This window comes from Embiotoca jacksoni, unplaced genomic scaffold (assembly GCF_022577435.1).
Source record: "Embiotoca jacksoni isolate LCO1_2020_lvr unplaced genomic scaffold, fEmbJac1.0.p SCAF_49, whole genome shotgun sequence".
NCBI lineage: Eukaryota > Metazoa > Chordata > Actinopteri > Embiotocidae > Embiotoca > Embiotoca jacksoni.
In genome coordinates this window covers 2,396,007-2,416,661 of record NW_027185402.1, presented here as the reverse complement: position 1 = coordinate 2,416,661, position 20,655 = coordinate 2,396,007, and the positions used below count along the sequence as shown (strand labels likewise).

At 40.5% G+C, this 20,655-nt stretch overlaps 1 protein-coding gene across 1 annotated transcript in view; it reads right to left on the bottom strand.

Annotated features, from left to right (window-relative positions):
* LOC138210900 (phospholipid-transporting ATPase ABCA1) overlaps nucleotides 1-20,655 on the bottom strand; it is a 144,752-nt gene that overhangs the window by 83,038 nt on the left and 41,059 nt on the right. The window contains exons 15-23 of the mRNA XM_069170271.1: nucleotides 18,053-18,274; nucleotides 13,890-14,094; nucleotides 13,478-13,594; nucleotides 12,673-12,844; nucleotides 11,719-11,850; nucleotides 10,930-11,069; nucleotides 10,094-10,231; nucleotides 4,659-4,882; nucleotides 2,225-2,297 (exon numbers count right to left, since the gene is read on the bottom strand). Coding sequence (XP_069026372.1) covers nucleotides 2,225-2,297; nucleotides 4,659-4,882; nucleotides 10,094-10,231; nucleotides 10,930-11,069; nucleotides 11,719-11,850; nucleotides 12,673-12,844; nucleotides 13,478-13,594; nucleotides 13,890-14,094; nucleotides 18,053-18,274 — 1,423 coding nt within the window. The remainder of the gene's footprint in view (nucleotides 1-2,224; nucleotides 2,298-4,658; nucleotides 4,883-10,093; nucleotides 10,232-10,929; nucleotides 11,070-11,718; nucleotides 11,851-12,672; nucleotides 12,845-13,477; nucleotides 13,595-13,889; nucleotides 14,095-18,052; nucleotides 18,275-20,655) is intronic.

The following is a 20,655-nucleotide window of genomic DNA, read 5'->3' as shown; positions in this document are numbered from 1 at the left end:
TGTTGAGAGGACAACACAATTGATGATGTCATTTAAAGACACCGGAGCAGATCAGTGGACATAATTCCCCGTGCCTCATCCATTCTAAAGCCGGGTCTTTGTGGGAATCAGTGTTGCAGAACGTACCACATCCATTATTGATCCAGAACCCCTCATACATAATTACTGAAGCTTAACAACCACTGGCTTGGTGCTTTATGATGAAGTAAATGGATCTGCCTCACACATCAGACTGAATTATTTGTGAACATGTGTGTGTTTCAGTTTGCTTGTTGGTGTGTGTTAATAAAAAGAAATGTGCTGTCAACTTGTGGGAATGTGATTGCTTTTATGGCGTTTTCTATCGTACATCCAACTATTTATACATGTATAATCATTTTGAAGGAAGGAGCTGGTTTGATTCTGATTTATTTTGCCATGCATAATAACCTGGATCCTTCCAGAGAGTCGTCCTCTGATCAGGTCCTGTATGAGTACCTTTGTTTTCCTGATCAAGCCCAACAATGATCAAAACATATAAAATAACCTGCAGCATATGATTTAGATGGGCAAAATCTGCTCTATTTCTACTGTTTCTCTGCTATTCTATATTCAATATAAAAAAAATAATTAAAAAAAGGTGCAAGTAAGGCCAAAGTTACAACTTGGGTTAAATGTTTGACAGATGTCAGTTTTGGACAGGTATGCAACATCCTCCAATGAATTAAAATGTAAATGAGTGTGAGTGCATCAAAATAGATAAAGTGATACAATAATAATAACGTAGAAAATGTGGCATTAAATATTCATTGATCTTTACTTTCTATGACTGATTTGGTTAGATAAACAATCTTTATGAGTGCTACTTGTATATTTCAGGATACAATACTCGACTAATGCTAATGAATACCATCATTTAAGAAACATGCATTTCAAAAGTGGAAATTCATGAATATGGAAGAGGAAATAGCTACAGGGGGGAAAAAAACAAATCTAACCATATGGGAAGATGTATTTCAATCTGAGCACATAAAATGTGCAAAAGACCTTAAACCCGAAACAACTCAATGAAAACTGTTGATGTGTGGCCAGTTTTTACTGTATGTTATCGCAGGGCAGCTCAACATACAGTAAAAAATGGCCACACATCATATAAAGCTCAGGGAAGTTGGAGATTCATGTGATGATTCAGCACTATGTGCGGCCTCTCTAACATTTTGAGCACTGCCACTTTGGGATTTGGTACCTTGGGAGTATCAAAATACCGACGACAGCTGTGGGACAATAATCGTTTTACGCCTAGTTTCCAGAAAGTTTTGTATTTCATTTGAAGAACCTGCTCTGCTGCCGTTTAATAAGAGAGGGAAGGCCTTGGTGAAAAGCTTCTCGTAAAGACCACCACCGTTTAGAGGAGGACAACAGTCCGCTGGATGGGCCATCAGGGAGGACCAAGTTCAACTAACAAGACGGCATAACTCTCTCCCTCTTCAAAATAACACGGCAGAGATCAAGATTACAGTTTCTTTTGGGGATTCATCACAATTTCAAAGATATTATAGTTAAAACGCACGTCAATGATACACACAGACCTCCGCGCTCGCTGGTACTGAAACTCCTGCTTTCCCATGTGTATCTTCCACTTTATTGGGACATTAAAGTGCACTCTACCAGTAGTTACAACATTTTAAAAAGCATCTCAAGGCAGCAGCTGCTTTAGCACTGATGCTGTGTCTGTGGGCATGGCGATGGAAAGATAACAGAAATCTATGAGTAAATGGATTTTCAGCACAGTTGGATGTTTCTATATTGAGAAGTTTTATGGTTAAATTTGGCCTGTTTCCATCAAGGTATTTTTGCGTCTTTATTATGCAACCAAGAGTCTTGTCTCATAAGCAAAATTGTGACTTCTGTGACCAAAACTAATAAAACTGAGAGCAAATTTGTTTGAAATGCAAATAATTGGTTTCTCAGTTCATGTATTTTTTTTACTTACAAACTTGATTTTTGATTGCAGATCAAGACATCTGTCAAAACTGTGTTTTTTTTGCTTGCATAATAAATACACAATAATGCCTTTGTAGTTCCTTGACAAGAATGAGGAAATGGAGTGTGTTATGGTAATGTACAACTGTAGGTGCTTGTTATTCAAATGTATGCTTTAGAACTATATAAAATTTCCATATAACATTGGTCTAAATGGCGCTCATCATAAAATATGACAGACAGTAGCCGACAAAGTTTGTACCTGAGGGATCAGAGTTGCTCCAGCTTTGGCTGCCGATGCCGTCGTCTGGGCTGCTGCTCAAAGGACAGTCTGTCTCCTGTTAATCAGAATTGGATTAGAAAGGCTTTATCATGCCTTACCACTTAGAATGATGAACAGTGCCTCCTTGACAACTCCTCTCTTACATTAATCAAATAACAGGCATCCACAAGTTTCTGTTTCGAAGCTGTAAATAAAGCTGGATGCATGCGTCAACAGGTAGCGCTGTCAACCTCGGAAGGAATATCAGGCCAAAGTCTTCTCAGACTAAGACAATACACACACAATTAAAGGATAACTTTCTAATTTCAACAAAGGTTGAATTTTAAAAACCTTCATGACATTTATCAAATGGAGTTTAATCACAATGAAATGAGATCGAGGCAATCAAACTTCGCCCGGTCCTGTCCCTGTTATATTTACTGTGCAACCGCAAAATCTCCCAATTATTTTCCAAAGTGTCATCCAGCGAAGGGCGCTCCACTTCACCTCGCCCATAAAAGGTGTTTGCATGTTTATTTATTTATTTCAAACAAATGACTGCGCTCGCCTCAAAGAGCTTGCAGACAAATGGTAATCACTCGAGCCCTGCTGGCATCGGTGCATCTTGTTCATTTGCTCCAATTGATTAAAACTAAGTGTGCGAGGCACCATTGGCGAGCAAAAGCGAGAATCACCCCTCTCCCCGGTGACAATTAGTATCATCCAGCACGTAGACGTTTGCCAATTCTCATGCTGGGAGAGACTAAACACAGATCATCATAGGGGGAAGGTGGCGAGAGGGAAAGATAGCACTCTAGAAAGTCAGAGGAGCAGTGTTCAATAATAGACTAGAGAGAGGTGAGCGCTGTGTCAAAGGGGCCTGAGGCTGAACTTCTTTTTTGATATATGAAGTCAAAAAGAATGATCTCCTTCCAATTACAGCAGGTTTATGTAAAGGTGTTTTAATAAAGATGTAAAAGGAGGGGTAATCGTGTGGTCAGGCCCGGGTCCCAGTCACCATATCCCTGTTTATCTGAAGATAATGAGACCACACAGCCGATGCTGTGTCTGTCAGCGGCCATGTGCACTGCTGAAAGATCCCTGAGGATGCAGAGACGATGGTTTTTGATGACTTTGTTTACAACAAACCTTTTCTTCACTGAGGAAAATAAGTCAATCTTCTCAAATTAAATATGTAAAATAGCATCTTGAAACAGATTACATTTTTTGGCCTCGACTGTCCAATTTTTTTTAAATAAAAAGTACAATATCACAAGTAGTCCATGATAAGAAACACTCGAATTTCAAATCTTTAAATCTTTCATCTGATCATTAGTAAAGAAGACTAAGCAGGCATGCAATGTAAAATGTCAGTGTTTCGTAGCTTGTCACTAAAAACTATTTAGGGTATATGCGTGGCCCTCGATCCCATACAACTTGTGAAGAAGAGACAATGAGACATTAAATCTGATTTTAAATACGTAAAGAAAAACTAATAAACAGCAAAGCAAGGTACCTTGGAAGACACTTAAAGATCAAATTTCAGTTGAGTCAGCACGTCTGGTTTGCGAGGCCGCTGTGTAAGTGAACAATAGTGTTGTAACTGCTTCAGTCTAATTTAGGCTCTACATTTGTCACTGGGGACCAGATCGGCACACAAATCTAAACATTACACAGACATTTGACATTTAATGACTTTATAAACCTGATAAAACAGTTGCCCTTTTATACATCCACCAGACACAGAAAAAGACCAGCTTCCATTTGGAGTCTTCTCTGTTTTGGTTTTTACAAATTACTATTTTACTTTACCATCAATTCCTGATAGTAATACTTGGTGTGTTATGGGTTAAATGCTACCGCTATGTTCAGCTTATTGACAATTATATATAAGAAAATAAAAAAGCACATCCCATGGAAATTACATTTTGACTTTTATCATTTGCATATCCAAATATATCGAGAAAAAAAACTCATCAATTTCCATGGGCTGCACTTATTTTTCTCAAGACTGTATGTTTGTCATTTGAGGCTGGCAAATATGTAGCATATAGTGGGTTTAGCAATGTGTGTTACTGTATTTGGTTAATGAAAATTACGATGATGATGAGAGTAGTGGTATTGAACCAAACTTCAGAATTATGTAATGATTTTTTTTTTTGTATAGGTTTATTGCCTCCAAAGAGCCCTTTGATACTGCACATAATCATGCATTCCAACGTTAATACAATAATATTCATTAGTGCAGTTTTAAATCTTTAAACTTTGAATGAGTCAACATGTGTTTCATTTGAATAGAAAGTGATATATTTGGCTCCACAAGGTCATTAATGGAATAAAATTTCAAGTTCCAAAGCGAAAAAGGGCACATATGCTGATGCAAGATTTAAAAAAAAAAAAAGCTCATTGCTGAGCAGAAAACACATGTGCTTACTGTTTGTTCCTTTTTGGCCTGACTGCGCAGGATACCTTTGCGCTGAGCTGTCATCTTTTCAGACCCATCTCTGACCAAAGTGAGGTAGTAGCCGCTGCCGAAACATTTCTTCAGGAAGAGTGAGGAGCCGCAGCAGCGCATCTTTCCATGAGAGATTATGGCGATGCGATCGCCTAAGATGTCTGCCTCATCCATGTGGTGTGTGGACAGAATGATTGTCCGACCTGAAGAGAGACGGACAGATTCAGGCAGCGTCACCTGGCTGAGCAAAATAAGACCGTGAACTTGCTGTCTGAAGCAGTGTGTGCGCTTGCGTGACAGCCACAGAGAGTGAAGTAAAGAATAAAAACAGTGGACTGCAATTAAGGAGAAAAGCTAAGACAGAAATTACAAAATAAAATAAACAAACACAACAACATCTGAAGCAGTTTTCTTCTTTGCGTTAACAACTGTCATCACTGAACGGAAGAAAAGATGCACAGATCACAACCGTTCCAATCAAGCCAATATCACAATCTGTCTCTGCACGGTCGTCACTTATCTCCTTGATGCCGACTCCACTGTGTTTTTCACTCGCGCTTATCCGCATGGCAACAAAGCAAACTCCAAAAGAGTGCGTAGGCGTGAATCTGGGACAAAATTAAAATGATGATAAAGGCCACCCTACGCTGTCTTTCCAGCATTTCTGTGAGACCACATTTTATCCGAGCTCTCCCTTTTGTTCCGAGATTCCTTTGATTCAAGAGGCATCCAACTGAACACAATTGCACTGACAACTACAGCATGCATTGCAAGATTATTCACAGGTGCTCTAATCTTTTCAGATCACGCTGTATCAGATAACACATACTAATTATCACGTACCCCAGAAATCAGGGGGAAAAAAAGAGGAGATCTGTAATGAAGTCACAGCATGGTCATGTCTCTGCAGTCTGCATGAAAGCACCATCACAGGGAACTTCTGATCCAGTAATGTTTTAAAGCACAGAACATTTAACCTAACACCTTTATTTCTCTGAAAGAAATCTCCTCAAAAGCCTATAACCTGGAAAATACCGCGCTGCCTCAGGTTAATTCATTTGTTATGAATTATTAAGACCAAAAGTGTCAATAAATGGTGATTATACATGGTTTGTTAGCAATGCTAGGAGTCAGGGATCTGTGAATAACCATGTCAGTCTGCTGGCTGGTGGGTCAATCCGAAACATTTCTATTTCTACAACTACTGAATGAATTGCAGTGAAATTTGATAAAGACATTCAATGTGGTCACAGCTACAGTCACCTACAGTCATCTACAAACCGCTACACAAAACTACAGTCACCTACAAACCGCTACACAAAACTACTGTCTACTACAGACTGCTTTAGGACTGAGAAACATGTACTGCTTGATCTATCTTCAGGATTTTTTGTTTCCTGGTGCCGTGGCCCAAAATTCTCACAGGACTGCTCGGCAAAGTGTTGCCAACAACATAAATAGTCTGCGAAAGGCCTATGAACACTCTCGGAATTAAAAGCAGAGAAATCGAAAAAGGAAATCTGAGATGTGCTGGACTTTGTTATCTCCTGACTCGCACCAAACGCTTCACTGCATCCTGATATGCATCGACTCTTTCAACATTGATGACATTGTACGTCAGAAAATTTCATACTGACACTTTGGGTTTCACCGAGTGCTGGTCACGATCATGAAATTTAGCTGACGATTGATTGTATTACAAATAATTCCAATCAATGATTCAATTGTTTTATTTTTCCTGTTCATTTTATGACACTATTGTAGCCTAAACCTAAATATAGTACATATTACAATGTGTGTATATACATATATACACACACACATGAATAAGGTATATAATACATATACACCTTATGAAGGGGAGCAATTGGTTGGCTGGGGTGTTTGACTTTGAAACTATGTTGATGTTTATGGATGCTCATCCAAATACGGTCGGTCAAATAATAGAAGTTAAGCGCCTCGAGATAAACATTTGGTTGTGCTAATTTTCCACTCGTGTGCCTTTAAATCACAGCAGAAGAAGAGGACACAAATGGATGGCGCCAGTCAAACTTCAAACAGTGGAATGTGGAAATAGTGATGAAAGTATTCCTGTTACTCATCCAGCTGTGTTTATACAGATCAATGGAAAATATTCAAACGATTATGCAAAATGATTGAGGTCAGCTCTAATAGTTGCCATCAGGCGATTATGTAATAACTGTGGAGGGCCTGTTTTAACCCTTTCTTCACTCAATCTGTGGGTGCTGAGCACGGCTGTTTTTTTTTTTTGCCCTGAGCTGGTTAAATCTGTGTCCTCCCAGGTCACATTATCCCAGAGACAAGGACGCACTCGAAGGTCATTAACTGCTATTTAGCTTGGAACTATTCCCCCACCCCCACTTTTTGCCCTGCCACCAGCTGAGCTGCTAAATCCATCCGTGTTTCAGTATTAAGTATTGCTGCCTTATGCTATGCCAAGCAAGTCTGGATCCCTCTCTATACAAACTCAAGTTGAATGAATGCCCAAAACCCAGTCAATTTAACATATGGAGGGGGAGCTATGATTATGAAGGGGGGGAGGTTGAGAAGATTGCTTGAGGTTTAGTTTGACCGTGCCAGCTCATTTTGTATGGGGTGCTCAAACTTACAGATAATTTTCTTGGGGATTTGTTGTGGTTTACAAGGGGGGGGGGGGGGGGGGGGGGGCAAAAAAATAAAATAAAATAAAGATCAAAAACCACTGCATCATCTGTGAGTTGGGAGAAAAATAAATGTGTTTGGACTGCAGATGGGCCACAAAGGTAATCTGATTTATAGTGTGTTGTGGTGCATTACAGCACAAAGTGATATATCAAATGGAGTTGGGTGTGTTCAGGTAAATTGCCAGTGCTTGCACTGCGCACTGCAAAGTGAGGCTGGGAAATCTGGGTTCTGTTATTTTGCATCTTTCCCTCTAAATCAACGTGATAGATTTCAAAGTGGTTTGAGACAAATATTATGTACATCGGCAGTAAGACGAATTACCAGACAAAACTGTATTAAGTGTTGTTTGTGGCAATTCAGATCAATACTTTATAAAATGTCTAGCCTGTCCACTAAGTTATCATAACCAGATGGATCCGTGTTTACTGTCAGAGTTGTAAAAATGGTTTAAAATTACACTTGAATGAATTTAATTAGTGTGGTTAGTACACAGAGACTGTAACTATTTGCTGACGCTTAAAATGCTTCAAATTATTTTTTTTTCTGCGCGTGTAAGGTTTTCAATGTTATGAGATACTCCACATACTACGCTCAAAGTTTTACAGCTCGCTCCCATCTTCCCATTCACACACTGCTGTAGTTCACTGAAGAGGTTTGATTTTCAAAGCACCAGCATTTACTCCAACAAATAAAAAATAAAAATCTTCTGAAGAGCTTTTTCTTCTGTCATAAAAACAGCTAACGTTGGATAAAAAAATTTAAAAAATAAAAATGTTGTTACATTTTTATGCCATTCGCATTGGCTTCAACCCTATATTAGTTTGTATTCTTGGAGAAAATGAATTATGTGTCGTAAAAAAATGGATTTATAATAATTTTCCATAATTTATGAATTCTTTGTGATTACTTTATCTGCATACATTTTCCCGCTATGTATGTTACTCCTCCAAACTAACTCAGCTGCCTACAAGTGACAGATTTAATCTGGGCCTAAATGCACTATTGGCGGTGGCAGTATTCAAGGTGGGATTTAAGATATTATATTACACCTTAATGCTATAATAGACATACTCCAGCATTTTTGGAAGGAACAGGTTCATATTAATCAACTGCAACAACTAATTAAATCCTTATAACCAATTTAAAGGACAGTAATGTTTTAATTCCCAGTGATGGCACGGCTGCTGATACAAGCTGTGAAATTGGGAAATTCACTAACTCAAGGAGAAATCTTTGGATACAATAAGTTTCATTAGCTATGCTTTTCAAAATAGGTTGGGTTGTTTGTCACGTGCATGTACGTGGAATAAAATGTCATATTTATGTGGCAGTAAAGAGCTATTAAAGGTAAAATAAACGAGAATGAAGAACCGAGCCTTTCAGGCCTGCAGCAAAGGCTTGTAAATTGGTGAAGTTATCAGTTACAATCGGTAAATCAAACGACATAAAACGATGCAAAGCACAGCAAAAACACACACGGCTCAAGGCACTCAGCTAAATGTATAAAATCCATTATATTAATATCATCCTCAAGGCCCATTTTATAACATAATGAGTGGGGTAATTTAATAGTAATCAACTTCCAGTAATGGGTGATAACTAAAAATTCATAATTTGCTCATTTTTTCTTTGAATCTTCACCTTCTACGGTAATTTTCTAATGAAACATGACAAAAGAGACAGCAAAAGCCACCTTAAATGCAAAAATCGAGTTCCAACATGTCACCATTTTGATGAACATACCCGACTTAATACAAGATATATCGAGCATACTCATCCTAAACATGCACTGAGGGTTTAATTTAGGCTGTGAGAGCATGTACACCATGTTCTTGTTCCTTTATATCTTCAGCCAGTTAAAACTGCCACCAACCGAATGAAGCCCCTGCTGAATTCAATCAAAACAACACCCACTGGGGCAATGTGGTCAACCTGTCTGTGTGAAAAACCTACACACTTAATTAGCTATGATGAACTGCAGTATTAAGTCCAATTTCAGCCTTCAGCTTTTCTTTTTACACAAATAGACTCCCCTTTTTATTCTGCTGCTTTAACGACAAACCTTTGTAACACTGTGGTGCAAATAAGACTGGAGCGGCACAAAACATGACTCATTCAACCAGCCAGAATGTGGAGGCTCTCATTATAAAAGAGTTATCTCCAGCTCCCATTTGGAGTGAAAGGACTTGATTAGAGAGAGAGAGAGGGAAGCTAATGACACAGTGAGGGCGGAATGTCACTCAATGCACATTAAACATTTAGACATCTGTTGAGAGATGTTACTCGAATGTCCATGTCTGCTTATAGCCACCAGCAACTGCTATAAGTATATAAGGCCAGAGAGTGACAAGCCGACTGACTGGGCAGACAATTAGGGACTCTGTTAAATAGCAATGTCTTCTTTACTGCTATTTCAATCTATTCAAGTACAATTCACAATTTCTCTCCATCCATGATTGAGTTTCACCGACAGCAAGGCAAAAAAAAAAAAAAAAAATCAAAAATACTTTGCAGGCTACTCTGATCGGTTCATTTCGTTAACGGCTCTCCTGTTGGATACATTCCAGCCTTGTCAGTTAAAAGTTTACCTTGAGCCGGGCTCAGTTTTGGAAAGTTTCTCGGTTTGAAACGAGATCAAACATGCTCTCTGCACATTCCGGTCAATTCTACAAACATAAAGGGCTTCAAAGCCTTAAGTGGAGCCGTGCTTCTTACCACTGATCCCTTACCTTGTTTGTATTTTAACAGCAGTTCCCAGATCCCCCTGCGGGCATAGGGGTCCACTCCTGCGGTAGGTTCGTCTAAGATGACGATTTTTGATCCACCGACGAAGGCGATGGCCACCGACAGCTTTCTCTGCATGCCACCTGAAACACAGAACAGCCTATATATCAAGTTTGTTACCGTAGGAACCCCTCATGGCATGGAGATGTGTGGCTATGAATGCAACTCTGCCCGTAATGTGTGAAGAATACTACGTCAATGTCAATATGAAGTTTCAGTTGTAAACTGGACACAATATCGGGGAACGATTATGGAATTAACATGTCGACACGTAGCTCTGCATGTTTTATTGTCTTCTACATGCCGTGCAGTGATTGATGGCAGTGAAGTAGATACTCCTTCCGAGCATAATTCCAGACTGCACACTCTTAGCGAGCTCTTCAAAATGCATCCAATGTAGTGCTAATGTATTGGAAATGTCAGCATAGATCAACCTTGAAAGTCATATTTCAGTGATTTTGCTCACAAGCAATCCGTGACCGGGGACAATTTATCAAGTAGGACTTGCTCATGCCCCCTAGACAATGAATTACAACCTGTGACACTCGGGTACGGTGAGTGTGCGAGACAGCCGCATTGCACTCGAGCTGGCGAAATAAGCGGTATATCCTGAGTAGAAAGGATAATCTACAGATAATATTCCCTCCCAGGGGCGAAAAGAATGCACAGAGCACACGACCTGACGAACACATCAAAAACTAAATTGACATCCCTGCAAGCTGTCAGTCACAACCTCTGAGGTACACACATCCCAATTACATCAACACACACAGAGACGAACCTGACAGGTTCTTAGCAAGATCCTTCCGCTTGTGTGGTAAACCGACATCCTCAATCAACTGGTCCATCTCAGTTTGAACCTCGCTGCGACTGCGGCCTTTCAGCCGGGCGTAGAAGTAAATGTGCTCCTCCACTGTCAGCCTGGAAAGGAGGAAATAATACCACAGCAGCTGTTTGATTGATACGTGAGGGGTGATCAAATGCGGCATCACCTGCCAATAAGTTATATGTAAATGTTGCAAGACAGCTGTCCAGGAAGAGCCTGATCAAACTGTCGTCAAGTTAAGTCTTGAGTAATATCAAAATGAACACATCGCCATGCCTGCCTCTATGTTTGCATGAATATTTGAATCCTACTTACTATAGATGCTTTCATTGTCTGGAATTAATATTAATGAAAGTAATTTGCAGGTGCTCAGCTGTAATTATGATGTAAGACTTGTGCCGACTTTCTGGTAATCAGTTAGTGGAGAGAGAGCGCGAAATAAAAGGTGAAACAAAGGTGACTCCAAAATATAGGATAATGGTTGGAAATGGTGCTATTAGAAGAAATTTAGTGGTCTGAGTGCACAAAGGTCATTTCATTTTTAAAAGGAAAAAAGGAGGAAGGGATAATGGTGTGGTGATGGGAAACATAAGCCGAGACTGAACCCTCATTATACATATGATTAAGTCATACAGTAATGATCCTCTTTTGTTCCATTTCTTTTTATGAAGCTGAGGCAAAACGTGATTATACCAAAGGCCAGTGGCAAACAGGAATGGAAGGCTGTCTGCTAAATCCACTCACTGATCGAATAAGACATTATGCTGTGGACACATTCCCAAGTACTTCCGGATGCTGTACATGTCAGTGCGGATGTCATGTCCATTGAGGATGGCTGTTCCTGATGTAGGCGGGAACAATCCCGTCAGAATTGACCTGTAAAAGAAAAATAAAGGCTTTTTTTTTTTTTTTTCCTATTGATAATATAATAATCCCTTGATTTATTGAACTGCCCATGCTCAAAAAGTGTTTTTTTTTTGGCATATTTGTCAACAGATAATTATGTCCTAATGATCTAATTCAATCTTCATAAGGTAGAACAGTAGTGCATGTCGTTAAAAAAGTTGAAAAAAAACCAACAACTGTCCATATCTCCTCTATTTATTCTTTTGTCATTAAATATGTATTAATTACAAACAAACATTAAAACCGGGTGCAGAATTACCAGCTCAATGATCAATATTTCTGCATACCTCCCAGAGAGCATCAATTGTAACACTCCATCTCATAGACAGAGAGATGCTGTGCTCTGGAAATGCATCGACACAGAGCTTCAGTGTGTGACAGAGTCCTTCCTGTGCCCTCTCTCTTATTGTGCTCTGTTATGTTTCGTTCCACTTGCCGAGAGCGGATGTCTTCCCTACATGCCCTTAGTCTTGCATGGCTTGCTCTCCCTGTCGCTCATACTCTCTGGGCCACCGGGTTTCATTTATTTCCTGTCATCCTAAACCCCTTCCAACCTTGGCGCTATTTTTTAAACACCAATTAGGTAACTCCCGCTATCAACACCGCAACTGAGTCGGTGTGATAAATGTCCTCTCAGAAGATGTCGCTCTCTGAAAGCAGTGACCACTGTATTCATGTAGGCTTCAGTGAAGTCGCCTTTGTGTTACGACTTAGATCAACTGCACCCGGCCAAAATTACATGAACATTGAGCCAAGTGGCAAAACATGGGAGAAAAAGATAACGCAGCTCACATGGTGGTTGTTTTTCCAGCTCCATTGTGGCCGAGAAATGATGTGATCTGATTCTCGTAGAAGTCCATGCTCAGTCCGTCCACAGCCAGCTTCTTCCCAGTCTTGTAGATTTTGACAAGATTACGGATGGAGACGCCCGCTCTCATATCAGGTGGTGGCTTCTCCAAATATTCTTCAGAGAGACATGCATACATTCATAAACACAAACTTGGATTAAATATTATCTTATATTAAACAAAGAAACAAGCTTGAAAATTGTAATCTTCATCAATTACAAACCTTTAAAGATGTCCTGAAGAAATAGATGTATTTTAAAAAGCCAAACCATAATCATAATGTAAACAAAAAGATGTCCCTTTTTGCACAAACATAAGCACTAACACAAAATAAACACATATAGCAAATAGTAAAGTACTGTAGCAACATTTATGGACGCTGCAATAAAACATGCTTTTTCTTGAATAATATACTTGACAAACAAAATTTCTAAATGAAAACACTGCTGATAAAACAAAAATAACATCACTTAGCAGTCTACCTTGAACTTTAATTGGAAATTGTTCTTTTTTTTTTTTTTTTATCAAGTTCCTGACTTAACACTCACCTTTTTCCCCCCCTCAAAGCACCGAGCTCTATTATCGCCATATGTGACAAGTAGGGTGCTAATATTTGTTAGCGACTCATCCCAATTAAGTTCCACTTCTTGTTAGAACTACAGTACGGTCCATCTGGTACATGGGAGCTGCTCGAGTTACGCTGCAGTTACACACTGAAGGCGAGGACTGAATATAATGCAGCAGTTTACCGTTTTGCACGCTGGAGTCTTTCAGCATGCCGGGGTTACCACCAGTCACTGATGCTGTTCCACACCAATAAGACTTCGTGAAAGGGAAGTACCACGGCTGTGGGATTCCATATTGGCCTGGGAGAACATTATACACATTTTAATATTGGCTTGGCATAAGGTGGTAATTTACAGTGAGGGTTTCCTCCTGACAGTCTTGCACACATCCTATGTTCTTTTAATTAGACTAGATGAGAAACGCATTGAGACTATCCTGTTTATAGTAGAAAAGGAAACTAATTAAGCTCCAGCTTAAATCAAAAGGCTCCATGACTCTTTGGCATTTTTACATCTTTTACATATATATTAATTTTTTTCAATACCGAAACAACAAAGTTTAAAGATAATAATGAATCGGTTTAAAAATGAATACCTGGAAAGACATTTTCAATGTACCAGGTGAGCACCCAGTATATAGCAGCATCAAGGAGCATCATGGCGATGGACACGCTGAAGGTGTAGCGGTCGCCCTCCTCTGGACTCTTGCCGATGTTGTGCCACTGAATGCCGATGCCTTGCTCCTCGTACTTGGAGAAGCTCTCACAGCCGTAGCCGAAGGCCACGCATGACAATAAACTCTGGGAACGAGAGATGAGCGAGGAAAACATTTAAAAGAAGAGTTTGATCATTTGCATTCATGTTGAGAGTCAATGTCTTTTTGGGCATTTTCTTTGTGCAATTTATTCACACGGGAATACATGTTTTCAAACTGCTGTGTTTGTCTTGGGTACTGTCACACAAGACGAGAATATCACCTGGTGAGTAAGCCACTTACAATTATTCATAAAGAGGCAGATTTTTGGGAGCTTTCACACCGCGAGTAAAGGCATCAACCAATCACATCGTGTGGGAGTGGAAGGTTTGATTATGATTGGAGGTGGATGTTGTTTGTTTCTCCAGCCAAGTGTTTCTGACAAAGGATCATGAATAGGATAGTGAGTATTTTATGTAATGTATATGTGATTGTTGTTGAGTTGGTAGTAAGCAGGCAACAGTGTGACAGCACGTCTGTCTGTATGCTAAAGAGTCAGAGCTAGCAGCTGGTTATCTTGGTTGCCTGTCAGGTGGTCCCAATCGAGAAATAGTGTGGCCCACAATCCACAATACAAATGCAACATTTTTGTTTCTGCTCTTTGATTAAAAAAAATACAATAAAAACAGAGATAATGTGTTAAATGGTGACCTTTAAGAGGACTAGTCGAACGGGTTCTTTTTAACCTTTGGACAAATCCAGGCTGGTTATAATAAAATGTTGGGACTTTTTTTCTCAGCTAAACTTGACAGCTTTTGCTACATTTACCAAACGGATAGGAGAATTGTATGAATCTTCACATCTACTCCTCAGCCGGATAACAAAAGAATGTTGTCTAAATGTGGTACCCTAAAAGATCCCTTCACTATGCTTTCAGCCACCTGGTAGAAAATGCTATGCAGTATTCTTTGATCGGTGCATTTTGGTGATGACTCATTCGTCTGTTAAAACCCAAGGTCACACCTATAACTGATCAATAAACCTGCAGCAAACAGAGGAACAATATCCACGCATGCATCAGCTGTTTTAATAGCTGTTACCTTTCCGAGCATTCGTGAGGACTGTAAATTTAGACAAGATGGACGCTGAAAAGCGTCAGTTGCAAACAAAGATTTGCTGGATCTTTCATACAGTAGGAAGCTGCAAATGATGCTCTGCCCACGAGACATCATCTGCCACGGCCTCTCACTCTGCATTGCCATGTTGCCTGCCAGCTGTTTTATCACGGCTCATTTGCTCGCAGCATTTATACTCCGGCAGAAGGGTTTGCTGAGGCTTGAGAGACGAATCATCACGGACGGGGCCTACCCGATGTTACACGACCAGACAGAGAGTCTGAAAAAGCTCCGCAGTGACGCCAAACCTCTAGCCTGGCTGTTAATGCTGCTGGCAACTTCCTGTGCTGTCCTCCGCTGCCCATCTGCCCATCAGTCAGTAGATGCGGGTTGACAGCAGGGCTAGTGGGCACCCATCCTTGACCTCTGTGTGAACGCCTGACAAAGCGACGGGAGCCACTCCTCTGGCTTCAGAGAAAAGAGCACGAGTTGAGAGGCAAACAGAACACGCTCCCTCTGCTGAACACATGTCTAACTGCAAATTCAGCTATTACTCAGTGTGCTGCAGTCAAAGAACGTTGTTAAGAAGTAGAGCAGTCGAGGTTCCCGCTGTTTGGTAACAGTCTTTTTGCAGGACGTTTTGGAAGCGCAGGTTGAATGACAGACAAGAGACAAATACGTTTCTGTCTGAGGACGTTTCCTTCAAAAACTGAAAAATCTAATTTTCTATTTTACGTAAAAATGTCAGTGTACAAAGTCTTGTCTGTCTGCAAAGTGTTTCTGAGAATGAATTGGATTATAAAACAAAACAAGAGGAGGCTGTAGGTGCAATACTTAATCCAATAATTGACTCATAAAATTGGCTCGTGTTTTGATCATTGAACAATTGTTGAAGTGGGTTTTCAAGTAAAAACATCAAACATTCCCTCGTTTTATCTTTTCAAATGTGAAAATTAGCAGCCTGTATATCTTCAGGGTTTACCTGTTGCTCTGACAAAAGAAGCCATTTGAGGGACATGATATTAAGGCCATTTTACAGGCATTTGTGCAAGTAAAGACAGGGCACTGTGATTGCCGAGTGGTTAAAGCAGATATTCCACAGCTGGGGACTTCTGTTGCATGTCATTCCTCTCTCCCCTCATTCCCCGTCCACCTCTATACTGTCTGCCACGGCCTGAATGAAAAAAATAACCCCAGCCACCCTTTATTGATAATAAAAATAACCTTTAGTTACAGCCCTAGAGGAGGCCAGACAGTATACTGTATATTATAATGAATGTCAGCAAAGTCACATTACAGTAAAAGCTGCCATATGTTGTAAAAGCATAGATCAATTAACTGATTCCACCAAAGGAAGACCCGACAAGTTTAAAATTATTTTCGGGGAATTACCATTTTTCGAAATTTTCCCAGGACTGAATGATTAATTGAAAATAGCTCCGGTTTTACAGAACATAAAAGAACCGTGGGCCCTCTCTTGTTTCCATCTCATTAAAAACTGGTGGAGAAACACGGAGTAAAGTACAGTAGACTGTTTCCTATTTTTATGGTGTCCCTGTGACACGCTGCCTGTAGCTCTGCGTTGGCACACAGCTGCAAATCCAAAAACTGTTCATATAAATTCAGGTGATCTTTTGAAATTCTATTGCAATTAAAGACTTCATTATCAAGGACAACGTGGGGGAGCATTTGTATGCCTTGGCACGATGTGGTTTTTCGAGCTGGAGAAAGAGAGAAGCCACACTTAATGCGCGCGCACACACACACACACACCTTCTGATAAAGTGTGGGGATGAACTGGATAGTGGTTTGGTCAGAGGAACATTGCTCATGCTAATTAGAGGGCTAGAGGGCTATCCATCTAGTTGGAGCAGGGGAGAAAAATCTCAGCGCCAGGGGAGGACCGAGCGATGGCACTTTGCGTAGAGATTAAATAAGGTTTTCTGTGCTTTATATGTAAAATGCCTACCTGGCCAGCACACAATCTGTAAAAGAAAATTAACTGAAAAGTTTGCTTGCATTTTCGCACAGAAGTTACTCAAAGGCAAGCGACCACAGTTAATATGCTGGCACTGCTCCTTGTTGGCAAAAACAAGGTGAACAAAAAGTGTCTGAAGACGAAAGCAGAAGTGACTTCTATCAGGTGCCAATGTAAGAACTTACTGACTGCCACAGTTTCCAATTCTAACCAAGAAAAGTGACTGTTTACCTTGGCCGCTGACACCTGATACTGCATTGACATAAAAGAAAGCATCGCCTGATTAACATTCGGTGAGGATGCCTTCGAGCGTGCTGCAATGAAGATTCAAGATTTTGTGTGCCTTTTATCTCATGACAGCTTGAGGACAAATGATACCAGCAGCGCCAAAGGTCACACAGAAAGGCTACACTGAAAGTTGAGCAATGGTACACTATTTATCTTAATCCCTTAGAGGATGGGAGAAAATCCCCAACTTACTCAGTGTGGGTCTGTCTCGTTGCTTCTGAACTTCAAAATGAAGCAAATTCTTCACATTTGAGTCAAAATATGTCAAAACGAATGTAAACCACATCACAGTGACAGTATGAGTGCTTACTAAATTCCTGTGTGCAATTATATTTTAATTTCAATGTCACGGGACCATTCAATTCACATTGAACGCTAACATCTTACACCATCATCAGGAGACTTGTGCAGAAGATAACTACAAACCTAAGATGGATATTAGTGGCCCTAGAAGTGAATTCACTCCCTTTTATAACTAGCAGTAGCGATGACATCGCACTTGTGCCTGCATGGATTTAAAATGGCAAACAATATGGATAATAAACAAACAGCTGTGTGTTTAAAGTGGCGAAAAACATAACCTGGGACTACAACTCAAGAGTTACAGTCAGCCCTCGTCTACTAATGTAATAACAGCAGGGGAAGATATTACAAAAAAAACATGGCGCTAAAGACGGACTCACCACGCCAACCTTGGCCTGGAAAGCCATGACGTCCCTCCAGGCATAGCAGAGGAGATGCGGCAGGTAGAGGACAAAGTAGATGAGGCCACCGCACGCCGCTGCTAAGTTGGCCTTCGAGAAGAAGACGCTAATGAAGAAGCACTGAGTGGTGGTGGCCAGGCAGAACACCAGCAGGAAGACGAAGATTACGGAGGGGTCGCTGTATTGCAGGACTTGGCCATACTGTCAAAAAAAAAAATTTGAATGAAAGAAAGAGAAACGGCAGAGAACAGAAAACAATTTAATGACAAAAACACAAAGATGTTCTTTGCGGTACAAGAGGTGCAGAAAAATGGGGAGATTGAGAAAATGTGATTATCATGGTTGATTTTTTCAAACACACCTGGCAGAGTGAAACACATGACACACCTGCAGATGCTTTTTCTTCGGACTGATATTCATTTACATACTCTAAGTCCTTAAATGTGTCAGTCTTTTACTCTGCCAGTTTGAAGGAGGACCCTTCTCTAACTTTAGAGAGCTGCTCGTGAAGCCATCCATTTCCCCACAATACACCATGATGCTGATGTCGTCTCCGAGTCCAATTCAAAGAGCCATTTGAACTGTTAGGATAATGGTGCTATTGTAATGGATGCAATTATGATTCAAATCCAAACAGAGGACACTGTGCGATGGATCTGCATGACTGTTCATCGCAGAAACTTCTAAATTTGCACAGGCTAAATGAACTCTCAAGTACAACTGTCAGCGTCAAGCACAATTATCTCATTTTGGTGCTTAGGTTTCACTTCAGATTAACATCTTTATTGTTTTAAACAAAAGTCTTATTAGTTCATGAGACTTGATGGCCAAAACTCTCCAAAAAGCAGAGCCGGGTCCTCCTTCGATCACTGTTAAATTATTATGAAATCACCTTGAGCACAAGGGCAAGGAGTAAAGCGCTGACGGCCAACGGCAGCACACTGGACACTGCCCAGCTCTGCCAATAGGTGGCGCTTCTCAGGCCCATGATCCTCACTGTCTCCTTAAGCCTCGCCTCTTTCTCTGCGACAATACCCTTCACGATCATGGCCACCGAGTAGATCCAGGCTAAAGTCAGGTATAAGGGTAGGGAGCGTGCCAGCGAGCGGAGGAACCTGGGAGTTTGAGGAGCCACAACGGACAAGATGATGACCCCGTTTACACCGGCTATTAACATCTGTATCTGGATACGTTACGTGGGTAAGAACATCTGTTTGTTGAGAAGCCTTCGCAATTATGTCCTATGTTAATGTGTTCAGTAGTTGTCCGGCATAGTGAAACCAATGCTTCTGTATGGGTTTGTCATTGGATCATGTCAACAGCATAACAACAATGGTTACACTCTACTCGAAATCATGCTAAACAAATCCCCATGTAATTAAAGCAATTGCTTCCATCGTCAGTTTTATATTTAACCTTTTATAAAAGAATTGACAGAACAAGTTAGTTTATCCTTTAAGTGACCAAAATGTGTCTCACCGGTCATGTGTTTTATGTCTCATTAGATGTGAACGGAGAACCAAAAAAAAAAAACCTATTTCCAGGATGGGAAAGTAAATCTACTCACAGTAGGACCCAAATTCCAAGAAGTGGCTGTTGTAGAAAGGTCATTGCTGTGAGACTGATAAGTTGTGAGATGAGTGGGAAGGAGGTCACGCAACGGTGAGCCACATAAATGTCACACATATAAGTTCCTGTTTACGCATTTCTTCTTTGAGGCTCGCATTGAATGTACCGCTTTCTTATTGCTCCATCTAATAAAAGGGTGTCTTGCAGATTTCTATCACAGGCTCGTGTTATTCTCCTTCGCCAGTGAATCTTTTTTTTTTTTTTTCCTCACTGGACTTGACTGAACTAGCAAGAGAATGAAAATCTGAGAGGCTGCTCACTGCAGAGCCAACATATCCAGCCCCATCTCAAATCACTGTGCAGTGCTGTGATTTATTTTTGCTGTCAGTCAACTAAAGTTCCTCTCCTACTGTACATCCCCAGCTCTAATCCTGATCTCAACACGGGGCCTCACGAGACCGCTTGTCGGGCTCCACCTCTCTGGATCTGGTGAATTTAGCTCTCCAGTGAGCACTAATTGGAAAATGTGGTAATTGTTCAGCGTCCTGGGTGGATTTTATTTTTAACTTACATTAATTTATCAGTGGCAATGGAAACAAGCGTTAAAGACAAGACTGGCATTACTGATTTTTAAGTCAATATGGCCAACTTTTAAGAAAACACTGGTGGACGGTGGAACATAAGCAGTCATTTGAAAAAAAAAGTTTCTGGCCACATGTAAATCCAATTTTCACTCTGTTCGCTAACTAGTTGCTTAAGAGTCTGTCCAGTGTTTGGCGCGAGGAATGAAGCATAAAGTGGGTTTATCACATCTTTATGCTAAAAACAGCGAGCTTGGCAGACACTGCATGAATATATGGATCTGGCCAAAGGAATCGTTTCCAGTCGTTGCATCTTACTCGACGCCAACTTTAAGAGAGGCTGAGCAAATGACGTTTCCAGAATATAAACACAGCAAAGAAAAGTGAAGCTGAGTGCAATGGTCTGGTGGGGCAATAGTGGTAGAGTTGGAC